We start from the raw sequence: 18986 nt of genomic DNA, 5'->3' as shown, positions 1-18986 counted from the left end.
GGTGATGCGGCCGTGTGCTTCATACATCACTATCACCATCATCATCAAACTAATGCACTGCACTGGACAAGCGTACCGGTGCCTCTGCTCCACACAGGATAACAGCCTGCTACTGCTCTCCGCTAAAGGAATGAGTCCTTCAGCTCCAGTAGTAGAGGCTCATGTTTAAACCGAGAGGTGCGTGGGGGGTTCTCAGCAGTGATGGGTGACTGAGTCACACCAAAGTGTTCTTCAGGTTCCTATAGACTTGGGTAGGAGGGAGGATCTGTCACTCCTCACACCCTCGGAATACGCTGCACGTGATCAGCAGCCACACAGCGCCAGATCCCATGGGGGGAGGGGGAGGTTCAGCATGCTTTGACAGCCCTGACTCTGCCCCCGTGCCTACACAAAGGGTGCAGGGCTGGCAGAGGCACCATAAGCTTCCCCTATGCTGATGCCTCCAATATGCCTCAACCTGAACCCAGAGGAACCATCTCTAGAGCTGGGCACGCTGCTCTGCAGAGACCCCCACCGAAGAGACCAATCAGTGCACACAAGGTGGCTGTTTGTTGGGCTGTTGACACCCGCCTGCTAGGAAATGAACCGAGAGCCACCGAGCACCGATCAGTCACTACGGGGACAGGCCGGATGGAGCTGATGACTTAGAGGTGAGAGGCCCATTACCAAGCCAGCCAATCCCTCTGTCCCATGAGGGTCATTTGACATAAAGCTGACTGATTCCAGTGAAACATGCTACATAAACAAGTCAATAATGGCAATCCACGCAGGTCCTTGATACAGAAGAGGTGGGCCCCTTCATTGCCTAGGTCACTGATACCAAAAAGCAGTCTGCTCGGGAATCACGGTGGTGGACCCGGGAGAAGAAAAGCAGCGGGAGAATACACCAAAGCTGGCTGTTGAATACAAGTGCTGGCCTCACGTTCTCAGACCAAGAGGGACGAGCAGAGCCCTGGATGCAGCTTGCGCGGTATAGCTGGGGTAACGTTTACAAACCTCAACTCAGGCCAGGTGTGCCCAGGATCTACTGAGGGAGCCCAGGGCCTAAGCAAAGGCGGGGCCCGACTCCTCGTTTTGGGCATATTTAGTCAGGCCATGTGGCTCTGATCTGAAATCAAGCAAACCTTGGTGGTTTCACACCCCAGGAGTTGATGGGGACAGCTCATGGGGTGTGAACCACCTGGGGGCTGATTTACATGAACTTTCTTAGCGCTACCAGCAGCGGGCTCATTTCACTCCACTCTCCAGCGACCCCTGATAGCCACAGGTAGGCGCTGCTGGCCTCCAAAGGGCATTGCTATGTCCAAGTTGTCCTCTGTTGGATGGCAGCTTGCCATAACTCGTGAAGGACAGGGCTGTGAATACAGGGGAGGAATAACCATGCAGTGAGCCTCTTTCCCTGCTGAAGACCTTTGAGACTCAAGCAAAGCATCTGTAGGCTATTAACAACAGTATCCCCGCCGCCCCAGCTGCACTCTGCTGGTCTATATATGGCCATGAAGATCAGGCCACATGCTCCGTTGGCATGTGATGCTACCCCACCATTCACAGCCTGCCCCAGCCTTGAGCTCGACACACCTGAGACCCAGCTCTCTCTGGCACTGGAAGAGGGTTCTCTGCAGGGCAGAAGGGGCGGGGGGGGGGGGGGGGTACTGAGGTTAGTGAGAGGAAGCCTCAAGGTCAAAGGAAAACAATACAAAGTGCTGCAATGTCAGCAGGGCCTGGGACCACCTCAGCTGAAGTTCTGCATTCGTTCTAGAGGCCCTGGCAAGGCTGTATTTCAGAGTATGGCCTCCTTCCCTGCAGTGCCATTTTAGTGAGCAGACTCCTCCCTGGACACTGATACTGGGACCCATGTAGGGTGGAAATTATCTACCCAGACTTTGCCCACTGTCCCCGAGGAGCCAAATGGTTCTGCTTAAAACAATCAGCATTGAAACAGTTGGGCTGACATTTAAATTGTTGTCACTAGGTTTCAGAGTTAACACTCCGCTGAGCTGAAAGGGGGCAGTTCCCCCTTAGAAATTACCTTTGAATTTGGCCCCCTGTGCCCATGGAATCCTGAGGTCCTGATTCTCCTCTCATGATAGTGTAAAGCAGGAGTACCTCCCTTGAAATCAACAGCGGTCAAACAATGTAAGCAGTGGAGAGTCAGGTCCTACAGTGCACTTGAGACATGTGTCTGAGTCTCGCCCCAGCCTTGGTCCTGCTGCCCTATCCCTTGGAGAAGGGAATGGATTTGTCCCCGAAAAAGAAACTGTAAGAGCGAATGGGCCTGATTCAAAACAAAGTGGAGCAAACAGGAGCTTTTCCATTGATTTCAATGGACTCTGGATCAGGGTCTTGCTGAGTCTCTCCTTATCCATTCACATGTGCACTCAGAAGGAAGAAACCCAGACTGCCTTGTCTTTGTGATTTTCTTTACCATTCGAAGTGAAAGGGAGACGACTGCTTCAGCAAGGACACTCTCTCTCAGTCTCCGAGGCCCCAACAGAGCTGCTCGGATCGCATTTTCGAGTGATGTCTTGTGCCCCACCAGGGACAGACCTGTCCATTTGCAGCTTTGCTGCGCGCCCCGGTAGAGAGTGAGAAAAGCACCCTGGGGCAAGGGAGGCAGGGCCAGATGGAGGGAAATGCCATCGGGCCGTACTCACATGTTGTGAAGCACACACCAGCCACAGTGGGGGTCCCCGGAGCCCAGGCACGTGCTGCAGGTCTTGTACTGCCCGCACGACTCCACAGGCACTCTGGTCAGCTGCGGGAGGAAGGGAGAGAACATTTCAGTCTTGCTGCTCTGCTCCCAGTTCCTTTCTGGAGCGCAGGCTGTGAAGCCATTCACGCTCCTTGCTGCAGCAATCTTCTGGAGCCAAGCCTCTCAGAAAGGAACCTGTGCAGAGCAACCCAGGCCAGCCGCGCAGGGAATGCTGCCGTGCGGCCTCTGAATAAAGCTGTTTGTAACACACGTTGGTCCAAATGGTGTTACACCAGGGGAATTCAGCCCCATACCTCCCTCTCCGCTGCTCACACACACAGCACTGAAACAAACACCCACGCACAGGCTCACGTCCACCTCTCCCCACACATACTGCCCCCTATTGCTTCAGCACAGCAGACAGCCTGTTTGCAAAGCACGGCTCTAGAACGCATTGCTAAATTGCTAATTCATCTGATCAACACACCTTCGGCTTATGCCCCGGAGGGCAACTGCGGGGCCTGAACTGGTAACGCAGACTCTGAAAGTAGCTCTCTAGATACCTCTCTCTGGGACTTACATGGCCCCCCTTTATCACAGCATCTAATCCTCACAACACCCTAGTGAGCTGGTGCAGTCCTATTATCCCCATTTTACTGATGGGAACTAAAGCACAGGAAGACTAAGTGCCTTGACCAAGGGCACACAGGAAGTCTGGGGTGGAGCAGGCACATGCACCCAGTCCTGGGATAACAGCCTACAACCACTTGGCCGTTTTTCCATTCTAAGAGCTCTCTCCTGTTCTCTTGTCTCCAGACCTCTCTGCCACGCCTACTCCATGGTGAATATTTCCTTGGTCAATAAATCGCACACCAGGCGTTGCCCACAAGCCCATCTTTTCTTCTGGAAACTCCAGCTATTTATTTTCCATGTGCATCAATGTGCAGCTATCATTCCTCTAGCCCTCGGGCCCCCTGGACTTCAGCTCCAACACCACCTTAGCTTAGGGCAGCTGAAGGAATTTCAAAACCTCCTATAATTTTCAACCAATCCCGGTGGTTGTTTATACGCCGCACTTAGCTCCGCTTGGGCTTTCTGTTTACACACAGTTTCACTTCCTGGTTTTCCTATCCTAGCCCAATGCTGTTGCCAATTGACACATTGCCACAGTGTCTCTTTGTCCCCCTCTAGTGGCAAGACAACATAAAGAGGTTTATGACTTTATCCATGCCTCCAAGCTGCCGCTCCAAGCTCCTGTGTTAACTACCCAGGTGGGGTGGCCTCATTGGCAAATTGTTGCAAAGATGTAACAGAAATTAGCTACCTATGTAGGTTTTTGTATAATTGCCCATCACTGTGGTATCTGATCACCATTCAGACATCCAATGACAGCAGCAGCAGGACCTAGGGAGTATGGTTATTTCACATACACCGCTACCTCAATATAATGCGACCCGATATAACACGAATTCGGATATAACGCAGTAAAGCAGTGCTCCGGGGGGGCGGGGCTGCGCACTCCGGTGGATCAAAGCAAGTTCGATATAACGCCGTTTCACCTATAACACGGTAAGATTTTTTGGCTCCTGAGGACAGCGTTATATCGAGGTAGAGGTGTACCTGCCCCTGTACTGCTTGCATCCCATTTGGTGAACCGGAGACACATGGGTATGTGCTACAGCAACACATCTTGTTTTGTGTTAATGCCTCCAAGACACACAACTACCCAGTATGAACTCACACCAAACCATGCGCCATGTTCCGTGGTGTAGGCCCTAGTGAGAGGTCTCCAGCATAACCACTCCTATCATTGTGTGCTATTGCTGGTACAGTGGGCCCTGTATGAATTCATCTCAAGCAGCTTTATCGTGAGATTAATTACAATTGTACCATGCTGATAAATGTCTTGAGCTGCAGTGTCAGACCTTCTAATGAATAAAGGGAGAGACTACAGAAAAAGGAGCTGAGACTGAAAGGAAAGCCACCAAGGGGTCATCAGCTTAAGAGAAGGGAACATTGAACAAATAAGACAACATCAGAGCTCATATTTTACCCTGGAACATAATCTGCAATTAATTCAGCTCATCTCCGTGAGTCTAAAGTTTCGAGAACTGTCTGTGCCCTCTAGAAGCAATCAGCCTTTGACGCTGCCCCAAAGATAGATGAAAAAGAAAAGTCCACACAACCCTGCAATCATGTCTTCTCCTCATCATTACTGACAGAAGCATTGGAATGGAGACATTTTCTGTAGTGAAGGCTGAAACAATCTCTGAAACCAGATTTTGATTCCCACCAGGAGCAGCAGAAGTGCCTTAAAAGTGGGGGGCCACCAGTGCCCAAACCGTGGCCCTGCCCCCCGTGCCACCCTTTCCCCCCAAATCCCTGCCCTCACATTACCCATTCACACCGAGGCCCTGCCCTCGCACTACCTTCTGCCCGAGCCCCCCGTCCTGTTCCCCACACTCCCACCTATTCCCTGTATCACCTATTCCCACCCTTACAGCCAGTAAAAAGGTGGAGGGCCATGGCCCCTGGTCCCCATGTTCCAGCACACCTAATTCCCACCCCACCCCTCTGACAAACTGAAACCATTCCAGGTGACACTTCTTAGGAGTGATCTTCTACCGAGGTGGGATTCTGATGAGTGTTTCCCTGCTGAGATCGGAGATTCCAAACATTGAGGTGCCTCTGGTGCAGAACAGCACAAGCTGGGATATTATTTATATTACTATTGTGCCTAGAGGCTTCACCAACATCGGGCCCCATTGTGCTTGTCAGCAGATACACTTAGTAAGAGGCTGTCCTGGCCTCAAAGAGCTCGCAATCTACATAGACAAGACAGATAAAGGACGTGTTGCTATCCTCATCTTACAGACGGGAAACAGAGACTACGATTGAATGATTTGCCCAGGGTCACACAAGGAGTTGGTGGCAGAGCCAGGAGCTGAACTTAAATCTCCCATGTCCTAACTGAGTGCATAGGCGCCGACTTCCTCTCTATTCGGAGGGGGTGCTTGACCCCTCCCCCCGCTCAGGCTCGCCCCAACTCCACCCCTTCCCCAAAGCCCCACCCCCATATGCCTCTTCCTGCCACCGTTCCGCCCCTGGTCCCACCCCACCCCACCTCTACCCCCAAGGCCCCAACCCGCCTCTTCCCACCCCTGCCCCACCTCCTCCCCCCCCCCAAGCACGCCCCATCCCCATTCCTCCTCCTCCCTCCCAGTGGCTCCTGCACACCACTGAACAGCTGTTCCGCGGCATACAGGAGGTGCTGGGAGGGACGGGGAGAAGTTGACCGGCAGGGGTGCTGGGGGCGGGGGGCTTGGCTGCCGGTGCTAAGCACTCACTAATTTTTTTCCGTGGGTGTTCGGTGCCTATGACTGAGTGTCCTAACCACTAAGCCACCCTTCCTCACAAATGAACTGCAAACCTGAATTCCAATCTTTACATTAACCAGTAGGACCAGCTCCCTCCAAAAACCACATCTTTCATCTCTTTCTAGTATAACTGAGTTACATGGAGTCATTTAAAACAAAATGATTGAGGTTTTGGATTTGATCGACAGTAACCAGCTAATCCTGCTAGAAACGTGGCTCCCCCTTCTGCCATTATACAAGGCTCCTGGTATGTGCTCAGCCCTCGTTTGCTGGCTTCCATCTTTGACTCTTTTATAATTTCAGTATATACACATTCCTTTTTTCTAAGCTGCCGACATTCTGGTCAAAATATGAATTATTGCTCCATCTCTGCTGTTATAATTGGCTGTTAATATAGCAGCTGGATTTATTCAGTCTGATGGACTAAGTCAATTTAAATGTACAAAAAGGCATCTTAAGTAGCCAATTTCCTTCCCAATAGTCAAAAGATACATTTCCAAAACACTGAACGTGACTCTGTCAAGCTGTGTGGGTTCAGAGAATGCTGCTCCTATCTTTCAAGCCTCGGCTGGCCCCCCAAAAGCGGCAGCAAGATTAAAAGAGGCTGATTTCATTTCAAAGCCCTGAATAGAGCATTCACGCTAGTGCTGTTTGTTGAATAGCTTGAGACAAAAACCACCCAAGAACCAGGTTCTGTGCTCCCTTAGCAAAGCTTCTGAGGATGTGGTTAGTGCAAAGGACTCTGGGAGCTCTGGGATGCCAATCCAGCTTGGGCCATTGACCGTGTGATCTCAGGCAAGTCTCTGCAACTCCTGTGCGTATTCCCAGCAGGAAGGTGTGTGAAAAGCAGGAACCCAACTGAAAACCAAACCCTGGGCCTGATCCACCCACCTCTACCGTATACCGGTGTGAATCAGGAGTAAATTTTTATTTACATGATTGTAAAACCAGTTTAAGAGGAGACCCTTCGGCTGGGCTAGAAATGGATCCTGGGTTCCATTTCCACCCTCCTTTCCCAGCACAGCCAATGCGAACGCCACCCTCCTTTCCCAGCACAGCCAATGCCAACGCCACCCTCCTTTCCCAGCACAGCCAATGCGAACGCCACCCTCCTTTCCCAGCACAGCCAATGCGAACGCCACCCTCCTTTCCCAGCACAGCCAATGCCAATGCCACTCCCCTGTCCCAGCACAGCCAATGCGAACGCTACTCCCCTGTCCCAGCACGGCCAATGCCAACGCCACTCTCCTTTCCCAGCACAGCCAATGCCAATGCCACTCCCCTGTCCCAGCACAGCCAATGCCAACGCCACCCTCCTTTCCCAGCACAGCCAATGCCAACGCCACCCTCCTTTCCCAGCACAACCAATGCCAACGCCACTCCCCTGTCCCAGCACAGCCAATGCCAACGCAACTCCCCTGTCCCAGCACAGCCAATGCCAACGCAACTCCCCTGTCCCAGCACAGCGAATGCGAACGCCACTCCTCTGTCCCAGCACAGCCAACGCGAACGCCACTCCCCTATCCCAGCACAGCCAATGCCAACGCCACTCCCCTGTCCCAGCACATCCAATGCCAACGCCACTCCCCTGTCCCAGCACAGCCAATGCCAACGCCACTCTCCTGTCCCAGCCCAGCCAATGCCAACGCCACCCTCCTTTCCCAGCACAGCCAATGCCAACGCCACCCTCCTTTCCCAGCCCAGCCAATGCCAACGCCACCCTCCTTTCCCAGCCCAGCCAATGCACATGCCACTCTAAACTATTCCTTCTCAGTGTAAACTCCCTCCCAGCAAATCTATTCTCCTATGCTCAGAACGTTGAAAACCAGAGGCTTTAATTAAGGCGAGTTAATTGGAAGCAGCAGTAGCTGCCGAGGACATATGACACAATAATTAAGTTTGGGGTCAATGTGGCTGCTGCGTGGCACTGCTGGGGTAAATTACCTGTTCAAGTCACACACTCATTTTTGCCTATCACCGTGTCCAGGATCTGTCCCTCCCTCCTTTGTTATTCCCAACTCCCCTCTCTATCTGTGTGAGCCGGTTCTCCTCTGTGCGGCCAGTGACACGCCCAGCAATAAACAGAGGGAGATCATATGGGACAAACATAAAGGTGAAGGGAAAAGACTACGGAGTTCTCTACACTAGGCCAGAGAATTCACAAGGAAAAAACAAAACCCATCCCACTAGCTCAGGGCTATGGAGTGAGAGTTCAGAGCATCTTCATCCAGGACCAGCAACAATCCTGGCCTCTCCCCCGTAACTTTCCTGCAAGCACCCAACGTCGGTCAACTTGCAATTCATGCTGTCCCTGAGCTCCACTCCTGATCCACGCACCTCAGCTCCCTCCGAATCCCCAGCCCGGTTACTGATGAATCTGGCCTCACGTGGTCCCACAAGTTAAGTGTTTCAAATAATTGCAGGCTGCAAATCGTAAAACAAATGAGGTTTGGCAAGATGTTTGCACTCAAAAGCCTTCAAAATGGAGAGCCTAGTGTCACAATTAAAGGAGAGAAAGCCCAATCTTAATGAGCACCGGTTCCTGTGCGGTTACTGAGGCGTGCATGCCGAGTGAGGGATAGATCGTTAGCTAGGCTCTATAAAGACTATATATAGATTTAATTGGGCCCAGCAATGGAATTTATGTCAAAGCGCTGGGTTTTTCGAAGTCCGGCACCACTTGAGGGCTAATGTCAAAGGCGTGAAAAGCTAAATCACCCAGGGAAAGTCTGATTGTTACTGCTAATGATGATGGCTACCATGTTCCACCCTCTCCCCAGGTCACCTTGTTCCACCATCTCCTCAAGAGGAGTTCCATCCCCTCCCTCACTTATCCAGTCCCATCTTCTTGCCAATGCATCCACACCTTCCCTCTCCTTGCATTAACACACCTCACCCACTCCCTGGCACAGTCTCCCCCGTCCCCACCTTCTCCCCAGCCTATTTGTAAATGTTTGGGGTTTACAGGAAGCAGTTGATGTGGGAGCAGATGTTAGTCTCGTACAGGGAGCAAACAGCTGAGAAACAGGAAGGAACCTTCATTCAAAGGTGAGCTGATTTGGGGGGGGGGACACGCGACAATCAGAATAATTTCAGCAACGTAACATTTTTAATTCCCATGAGCCTCAGCACTTCCTGGTTTTAGGTGGAAGCAGAGCTGTTCAGATGCCCCTAGAAAAGCTGTCTTTACAGCATTTCCTTATGACACTGCAGGAACAAGGACTTTCAAGAGCCAGCTTGTTCACCTCCAGTGGGTGGGAAACCTTTGGCTTTCCCTATGAACCAAATAGCTGAAACTCCTGAGTTCACCCACCACTAGCCCAAACATGTCCAAGCCTCATTCACTGTGTGACTGTAATCCACTCGATTGAACAACTTCTTCCTTGGCCTTGGAATTCAAAGCACTTTACAAAGGTGGGCAAGCATCATTAGCCCCATTTTACAGGTGGGGAAACTGAGGCTCAGAGACACAAAGGGACTCAACCAAGGCCACACAGTGAGCCAGTGGCACAGTCTGAATTAGAACATAGGTCACCTGTCTGGTAAGCACCTGCCTAAAGTGGGGCATCACTAAAAACAGGGTGCTGTTTCCTATCCCAGTTTCTTGGAGGAAATACATTTCCCTGCATGCAAAGGGACAGTAAATACTTCCTCTGCGGTGACACTGGCAGACCAGGTGCCAGCTCATGCCAAGGTCCCCATGTCTCAGTTGACTACTAACAAACGCGTAGCTGGAATCAGCCTGGCTCACCTGTGTGTCTGTATTGTTAAAACAGGTATTAGAATGATAAGAATGTGTTTAGTGTTTGGACTTTATTGAATGCTTGTAAATTGCTGCATGCCTTAATCTCACGTGAAACCTCTATATCCTATATTGTAAGGCACTACTTAAGCATTTGTACCGAGGGGCTTGTGTGCGCCACTGTGGATTCCTCCTATCAATTGAGACCACAGCTCAGAGCACATGGGAGGAGGGATAAAAACCCCTAACAAGAAGAAACTGTACCTCTGTGCTGTTTGGACTCTGAGGTGCAAGGTTTCTAGGCATAAGCTGATTAGCCGAGGTTAATCCTAAAGGACATATAGACCTTGCTTATTATAGATGCTCCCATTACCTTTCGAAACTTAAGATAATAACTCAGGTGTGTATCTATGTTTACCTGCTTTAACCTTATAAATGACTTGTTTCCTTTTCCTATTAATAAATCTGTATATAGTTTATCAAAGGATTGTCTACTAGACTTGTCTTTGGTGTGAAATCTAATATGCAATTGCCCTGGGGTAAGTGACTAGTCCTTTGGGACTGGGAGTAACTAGAATATTGTTAAAAGCAACAGAGGGTCCTGTGGCACCTTTGAGACTAACAGAAGTACTGGGATCATAAGCTTTCATGGGTAAGAACCTCACTTCTTCAGATGCACTTCTTCTTCTTGCATCTGAAGAAGTGAGGTTCTTACCCACGAAAGCTTATGCTCCCAGTACTTCTGTTAGTCTCAAAGGTGCCACAGGACCCTCTGTTGCTTTTTACAGATTCAGACTAACACGGCTACCCCTCTGATAGAATATTGTTGTGATTCTTGGTGTAAGGGATCTTCTATCAAAACGCTAGGCTCAGCTGGGTGGCAAGACAGATTGGGGAACCCAAGGGGACTATCTGTGACTCCATGCTTAGGCTGTTATAGTGTATGAGGCGTTTACAGGTGATCATTGGTTGATGGAATCTAAGTATAGAACTCACAGCCAATTTGAAGTCTGTGTCCTGGTTCTTAAGAGTCTGCCCTGCGGTTAAAAGAACAGGAGTACTTGTGACACCTTAGAGACTAACACATTTATTTGAGCATAAGCTTCCGTGGGCTACAGCCCACTTCATCGGATGAGGTTGGAACTCACTGCAAGGCAGCTTGACACCCCTCCGCCCACTCAGTCTCTCTCCCTTCACCTGTCCACTCTGTTCTCCACCGCGAGTAGTTTTCCATGCAGTGCCCTCAGCTCTCCGCGGACACTGTCCGAGCAGCGTTCATCGGTCTGCCCCAAACACAACTACAATAGCATCAACGGAGATACTGTAAGGTCAGGCCAGCTGATCTACAAACTAGAGGCCTACGATCTAAGACCTGGGAAGTTGAAGAGCAATAAGCTGCATTCACAATTCATCTGGGCTTTGGCTAACAAACTCTTGCCAATAAAAGAGTGAGATACTTTATGCATGACTATTTGAATACCTGTTCATCCATGGAGTTGTACCCACTGCCACGGTGTTAACAAGTGTCTGAGTCTAGAGCTAACAAGCAGCCCTGGGAGGAAAGAAAGCTGCCTGGGCTCTCAAATACATGTTGCAATTTGTTAAACGAGGGAAAACCAACCAGTGCTGGAAGACGCTCATGAAGGCTCAGCTATATACTCAGAAGCTCGGGCAATCATTAGCACTACCCAGCTGTGGGCGTTTTCAGGCATCTGTGCAATTGTTTCTTTGGCTGATGTACACCCCAGAGTTTCAGGTTGGAATGAACCAAAACGCTCCAAGAAAAACTCAGTTGGAAACTGCAGTGTTTGCCACAGTTTCAAGTTTCACACATCTTCGATCAGCGCCAGGCCTAAGATGAACAATTCAGATCCAGACACTGAAACCTCCCTCCCAGCCCCTCGAAGTGTATTTCCGTCGATGGATCAGAAGGCCAGGTCAGGGCTGTAGGTTCTGTAAATTCTCTAAGAGCTTTCTTGCTAGTTGTATCACTACAAAAGGAAAGTTCTAGAGTGTTCCAAGTTCAGGGATTTCATAGATTCACAGAGCATAAGGCGAGAAGGGACCATTAGATCATCTAGTTTGACATCCTGTATGTCACAGGCTATTACATTTCACTCCACTGCCCCTGTATTGAGCCCAATAGCTTGTCTTTGACTAAAACATATCTTGTGATTGGCTAAAGCATATCTTCTAGGAAGGCATCCAGTCTGGATCTGAAGACATCAAGAGATGGAGAATCACTCACTTCTGTTGGCAGCCTGTTCCAATGGTTAATCATCCAAACTCTTAACATTTGTGTCTTTTTCTCATTTGAATTTGTCTGGCTTCAGCTTTCAGTCACTGGTTCTTGCTATGCCTTTCTCTGCTAGATTAGATAAGCCTTCTGATGACGGTATTTTCTCCTCAGGCAGGTGCTCGTACACGCTAATCAAGTCACGTCTCAGTCTTCTTTCTGATAAACGGGTTGAGTTATTTAAGTCTAAATGGGTTGAGTTATTTAAGTCTCTCACTATGAGGAATCTTCTCCAGTCCTCAAATCGTTTTTGTAGCTCTTCTCTGCACTCTCTCCAATTTTTCAACATCCTTTTGAAAATGTGGACACCAGAACTTTACACAGTACTCCAGTATCAGTCTAACCCAAGCTATGAACAAAGGGAAAGTCACTCCTCCTGCCCTGTTTATATATCAAAGGATTGCATTAACCCTATTTGCCACAGCATTGCATTGGAAGCCCATGTGATGCCTAAATCCTTTTCAGAGGCACTGTCTTCTAGGTTACGTCACCTATTCTGTAGGTATGGCCGCATTCCTTGCTCCAGATGTATAACATCCCATTTGGCTGTATTAAAATGCATTTTGTTTGAAAGGGCCCAGCTTACCAAGGAGTCCAGATCACTCTGTATGACTGCCCTGTCCTCATTATTATTTGCCACTCTGCCATTTTTGTGTCATCTGCAAATTTTATCCGCAGTGATTTTGTATTTACTTCCAGATCACCGATGAAAAAGTTGAATAGCGTTGGGCCTACTACTAATCCCTGGGGAAACCCGACAGTAGCAGCCCCATTCAGTGATGATTACCCATTAACGACTACTTTTTGATATGTCAGTTAGCCCATTCTTAATCCATTTAACGTGTACTTGATATTGTATAGTGGTTTTCTTAATCAGCATGTCATGTAGTACTAAGTCAACACAACTATGCAGTTCCCTTTATCAATCAAACTTGTAACCTACTTGAAGAACTAACTCAGGCTTGTTTGAAAAGACCTTCCGTCCATAAAACCACGCTGACCGATTGATTCAGTTTGACACAATTTAGAGATGGGCACCAGAAGCAAGATCTGGGTTTGGCTCCCCCGTCAGAGTTCAGGTTTGATCCATTCCTTGGGGTTTTGTTCAGGACCATCTCTCTCCCCACCATTAAAGCTGATCTCTAGTGGGAGCTTCTCTTTCCTTTGTGTTTCTATCTTCTTGGACTGAGGTGATTCCTGACCACTAGCTAGACCAAGGAGTTGAGACTCCAGCTCCTTAAGCCTTAAGCCACATGCACACATGGAACCCAGAGCACTTGTGCGGAATGGATGGCTTAGGAACTGGTAATGAGGCACTAGACAGCTGATTCAATCTAAGGACTTGATTACCCTCTGATGGCTCTTTGGAAGACTATGTGAAATGGGGGTCTTGGTTCAATTCTGAATTGTCAGGCACCCACATCCCAAAATCCACCACTAGACAGGATCCTTGCCCAACCGAAAAGACTGAACAGGCAGAGAGAAGGATGGTGTCTGATGGCTGCAGGGAAAACACTATCAACTGGACCACACCTGAGGCACAGTTCCCCAGAGACAGAGATGCCAAAGTACACAAAGACCCTACAGAGCTTTTGCTGATACTATCCAGGTGGTCTCCAGGATGGTATCTTGAAAGCGAGTGGGATCAGCACACTGAGACATGACAAAGGAGCTCTCCACATGGAAGATCAAAGCAATTCTAACACTGTGGCTCTTATTACACCTAGCTCTTTAAAGGAATCACTTACAAAAGCCCGCAGTGCAATCTGAGTTGGACTCAGGGTTTTGCTAAGATGCATTTCACATGCTTTTCCAGTGAACACCAAGCTTTATTAACACAAACCTTTGTATCCCAGGCCATAAAGAAAGAGGGGGTCTATTTGGCATCCAGTCACACATAGAAAGAAATATTGCAAGACTAAAAGGGTTTGTCCTGATATACCCTCTGAAATGTTAGCACTGCTCTATCTGTCTGTAAGGATCCAAGAATGGGGTCTTTGGTTTCAGTGGGTCTAGAACCGGGGCTGTGTGGAGCCTAGGTTTCTGACACTCCCTTGTTGTCCAAGGTAGGCAGATGAAGCAGCACCTCACAAATTCGGGAAGGTCAGTCCCCACAGGAAATCCCATCAGCACGCCCAAGGTGTGCTGTCGCCTGATTGGCTCGCGCCCACTACGTAAGCCAGGAAGTGACTGAAGTGGACTGTCCAAGCAACTGGGCAGATTCTCAGTTGCTGCTGCATTGGACCCAGCTCTTGCCTGTGTCCTGCAATCTGTATCCAACCCCTGTTCATAGTTCCTGCTCCAATTCTAGCCTGTTCCTGGTTCCTGCCCTGGTCCTGCCCTTGTCGTCCGTTCCTGCCCTGCACCTGATCCATGCCTGATCCTTGCCTCGTCTCTGCCTCCTGCCCCTACACTCCACTCCTGACCTTTGGCTACCAGTCCTGGCTCGTCTTCTGGCTACCAACGTCGGCTTGACTCCTGACCCTGACCCTCAGCTCCATTCCCAACTCTGACTCTGGCCCTCAACTCCCAACTCTGACCACTAAGTCTGACTGCCTCTGCCCCAGTTCCTAATACCGTCAGGTAGCAGGGCAGGCTTGTCTCTCATTCTGCTCTCCTAACTCCCATCACTACCAAATTCCACAGGTACCAATTGTTTGGCTTTAATTTCAGGATGCCAGAGCCTCCCCTCTCATTGACTCAGAGCACTGACAGATGGGCAGGGAAGCGCCGCCCCTCGGATCAGCCAGAATGACTAGGTACGAGTTCCCCTGCAGGGGCAGCCCACACACAAAACAATATCCTCCCTTTCCAGTGACACTTAACAGGGCAGGAAACTGCTGACCCCGCCAAGCCACTCCATCAACATGCTAGCTGATTCCCATTTCAAGGGCTCAAAGCTGGACTGTAGAAACTGGGGGATCTTAGGAGAAACAGCAATGACCTCTCCACCTCCCCGTATCGCCACATCCTTTGTCCCGCTAACACAAGTGCACACCTTGTCAGAACTGCAACAGTACCGGCACTATTCACCGATACATCTCAAAGCACTTTACAAAGGGGGGAGAGTAGCAACGTCCTGGGGGAAACGGAGGCACAGAGCAGTTACGTGGCTTGCTCAAGGTTAAAGAGCGAGTCTAAGGCCTCGTCTATACACAAATTTGCATCAGTTTAATTTAACCGATTCATTTAAGCCAGTAAACACCCCTACATTGGCACATTCATTTCTGCTTCTGAGGCTACGTCCTCACTACGGGGAGGGGGGTTTGATTTAAGATATGCAAATTCAGCTACGCCACGTATCCGAGCCGACTTATCCCACTGTGAGGACGGTGGAAAATTGACCTCCGCGGTTCCCCCGTCGACGGCGCTTACTCCTATCTGCGCTGGTGGGGTACAAGTGTCGATTCGGGGATCGATTGTCGTGTCCCGACGAGACGCGATAATTCGATCCCCGAGAGATCGATTTCTACCCGCCGATTCAGGCGGGTAGTGAAGACGTAGCCTGAGTGGCTTAGCTTAAACCTGTTGCCCATCAACTTGCACTAAACTGAAATAAGTCTGGTTTTAAACCAAAATCAGAGTGTCCACACCGCCTTTTGCACTGGTTTCGTAGTACATTGGTTTAAAAATCTCACCTTACGTTAAATTGATGCAACTTCCTCCTGTAGATTAGCCCTAAGGCTGAGCCCCAGGTGCCCAGTCTGAGGCCTTTGCACTGAACCAGAGCTCTTTCTGCGCTGGCCAGCATTGCAACTCCAGTCTTTTGGGAAAGGATGGCCCGGTGAGAAGAGCTGTCCTGGTGTTTGTGTTACACACACGCTGCACATGCTCACACACACAAACATGCTGGCACACAGGTGCCCATGCAGTCAGCTGATCACATTTGCAAGCGCTTGCAGGTTTACGCAGTGCAGCAGGCAGCTGCAGAGAGCGCTTTACTTGCCGGATTCCATTTCGCACCAGTGAACTGTAAAATTATAACCACAACTTTTCCCAGCCTCTTCTCTCTCTCTATCTCACACACACACAGGTGGCAATGATGAACAACCTAAGAAGAAGTTTAACTTTAGGCTAGGTCTACACTGTCAGAGTTTTTTTTGTCGAAAGTTTTATTGACGATCCAAAAGTGCTGAAAGAAAATCGTTGTTGCATGTTCAAACTGTCTTGCTCTGTCGCCATAGTGCCTCCACACTTGGGTCAGGAGCACTAACAGTGAGAGAAATGCACTGTGGGAAGCTATCCCACAGTTCAGCTCTCCACCTTCTGCCTCTAGGTCTTGTGGGAAGGCAGAGTGGATCGCAGCACATCATGGGTCCGGGCTCACTGTCCCATGATGCATTGCTCTCCGTCCCAGCATTCCATGTGCTTCCATCTTCGGTTCGCAGCATTTTTCAATGTCCCTTGAGTTCTTCTTGCCCCGCCACGGATCCTGTGCTATCCTCCCATGCTCTGCTAGCTGTCAGTAGCACATTGCGAACGGCAGTGCAGTTAATCTTGAAGTTCCAAAGTCAATGGGAGTCACAGTTGCCTGACGTGCTGTCCGACACGGATAGGATCAACGGAGATTGCTTTTGGCATTCATAGAGCAGCTGCACACGGTGGACCGTCGCTTTTGGATTTGTGAATGGTGGGATCGCATAGTTATGCAGGTCTGGGATGATGAGCAGTGGCTGCAGAACTTTCAGATGAGGAAAACCAGTTTCCTGGAACTGTGTGCTGAGCTCACCCCAGCCCTGCGGCGCAGGGACACCCAAATGAGAGGTGCCCTCTCGGTGGAGAAGCATGTGGCAATCACAGTGTGGAAGCTGGCGACTCCAGACTGCTACAGCTTGGTTGCAAGTCTCTGATCTTTCCATGAACATACTGTGCACTCCTCTAGAAAGAGCAGCTCCCCTCCATGTCTTTTATTGCCACCAACAGCAGGCATCAAAAATAACCCTCCAAGGAGAACGAGGCTCATATGTTTACAGAGCACAGGAGAACAGGAACACATACAAGAACTGGAGATCAGATTCAAATCCCACTGAAGTCAGTGAGGCCTTGGCTACACTTACCAGCTAGTTCGACGGCTGGAAATCGAAGTTCTGGGTTCGACTTATCGCGTCTAGTCTGGACGCGATAAGTCGAACCCGGAAGTGCTTGCCGTCGACTGCGGTACTCCAGCTCGGCGAGAGGAGTACCGCGGAGTCGACGGGGGAGCCTGCCTGCCGCGTGTGGACCAAGGTAAGTTCGAACTAAGGTACTTCGACTTCAGCTACGTTATTCACGTAGCTGAAGTTGCGTACCTTAGTTCGAATTAGGGGGGTAGTGTAGACCAAGCCTTAGTGTCTTTCCTTCGACTGAAGTCAATGGGAGTTGGCTGGGGTCATCGGTGTATTTCCTGCTTTTGTCACCTGAGGGATTACAACATTCTTATGGCTTTTTCTTTAGTAAAATATAAATCAAGTCTTGTGCCCAGTTTCCTTTCTTCAGTGGAAGTTTGTAACCTTCACAAAGAATGTATAGATTTTAAAAGAAACACATCTCAGACTTGCATGGAAAATAGGGGACATTTGTAACCCTCATCATTTTTCATCTTAATTCTTTTCCTTAGAGTTGGCCCAGTAATCCATTGTGAATTCAGCTCTTTTTCCCATCTGGGATTTCTGCAAATGTGTTTATTTGTTCCAGTTGGGAAAAAAATGTCCCAAAATGAAGAATGGCACAGAAGTCAGGCCACTGGACTTGGATTCAAGCCCCGGCTCTGCCACAGACTTCCTGTGTGACCTTGGACAAGTCACTATCTCTGTGCTTCAGTTCCCCAGCTGTAAAATGGGGGTTACAGGCCTTCCCTATCTCACAAGGGTGTTGGGAGGTGCCCCAGATGCGATGATACTGAGGGTCATTTAAGAACTAGAAAGAGATACAGAGATACGGATGAGATGGATTCTCCATCCGTGGGCTTGATACAGGAATCATTGGGTGAAATTCTGTGACCCGTGTTATGCAGCAGATTAGACTCAATAAGAACAATGGTCCCTTCTGTTTTTACACTCTATGAATCTATAATTATTTGCCAAATAGTTCCAATAATAATTTCCATCATCTGATGAGAATAGCTGGGATAGGCATATATAAACCTTCCGTCCAATTTAAACTTTTATCATTTTGATGAGTTTCATCTTGGCGAGTTTTAAAATAACTTTTCTCTATCAAGATTTAGATTTCAGAAGGTATGTTCTCTGTCCTAGAGCCCAGTTCCAAACTAGAAAGGCTACCATAATTGCCTTGTTTGCGAGAAGAATAAGAATCTCTGGTTTTAGACAAGCAGAAGAGAAAGTGGAGATGATCAAATTTACCATAAATCTGAATTTATTTTTATTTTGCTGATGCCAGGATGTTTGACTGACCGACTTTGTCATGCTTTTTCTCATCAGTTATTTTTATAGGGGTTTTATATTGACTGTTCTGTAAACTGGTGACATAATGTCTTTTTAAGATATTCGACCCAGGAAAAACCATACTAACTTCTCCAAATTGGTCTTGCATGTCTGGACTTTTGCTGTTTCTCGTGAGTCCAATGGGCTCTGTGATATGGAAAATAGCAAAAATCTTTGAAATTACTGACTTAAATGGGACTTTTCTGAGTTGATGCTCACTAACAACAATCTAATTCAAACTTAGTTGGACTGAGTTGAGGCTCCAAGGTAGGCCTCACGCCTGATTTGCCCCAGGACTTTGGTGGGAGGCACTGCAAAGCAGAGTGAGTGAAATTCGTAAACTATAAGGATCAGGGGTAAGGCTGAGAAGCCTCTCCCTTCAAGTCAACACACTATCTGAGAGAAGACTGATGTTCCAGAATCTCCAGCACTGATCACCCTGGGGAGAGGGAGTCAC

At 49.0% G+C, this 18986-nt stretch overlaps 1 protein-coding gene across 1 annotated transcript in view; it reads right to left on the bottom strand.

Annotated features, from left to right (window-relative positions):
• PLXNA4 (plexin A4) overlaps window positions 1-18986 on the bottom strand; it is a 632199-nt gene that overhangs the window by 217956 nt on the left and 395257 nt on the right. The window contains exon 5 of the mRNA XM_054015834.1: window positions 2655-2755. Within this exon, the coding sequence (XP_053871809.1) occupies window positions 2655-2755 (101 nt within the window). The remainder of the gene's footprint in view (window positions 1-2654; window positions 2756-18986) is intronic.

This window comes from Malaclemys terrapin, chromosome 1 (genome assembly GCF_027887155.1).
Source record: "Malaclemys terrapin pileata isolate rMalTer1 chromosome 1, rMalTer1.hap1, whole genome shotgun sequence".
In the NCBI taxonomy this organism is placed as follows: domain Eukaryota; kingdom Metazoa; phylum Chordata; order Testudines; family Emydidae; genus Malaclemys; species Malaclemys terrapin.
Note: the sequence above shows the minus strand (reverse complement) of the source record. Positions and strands in the feature narration are given on the sequence as shown.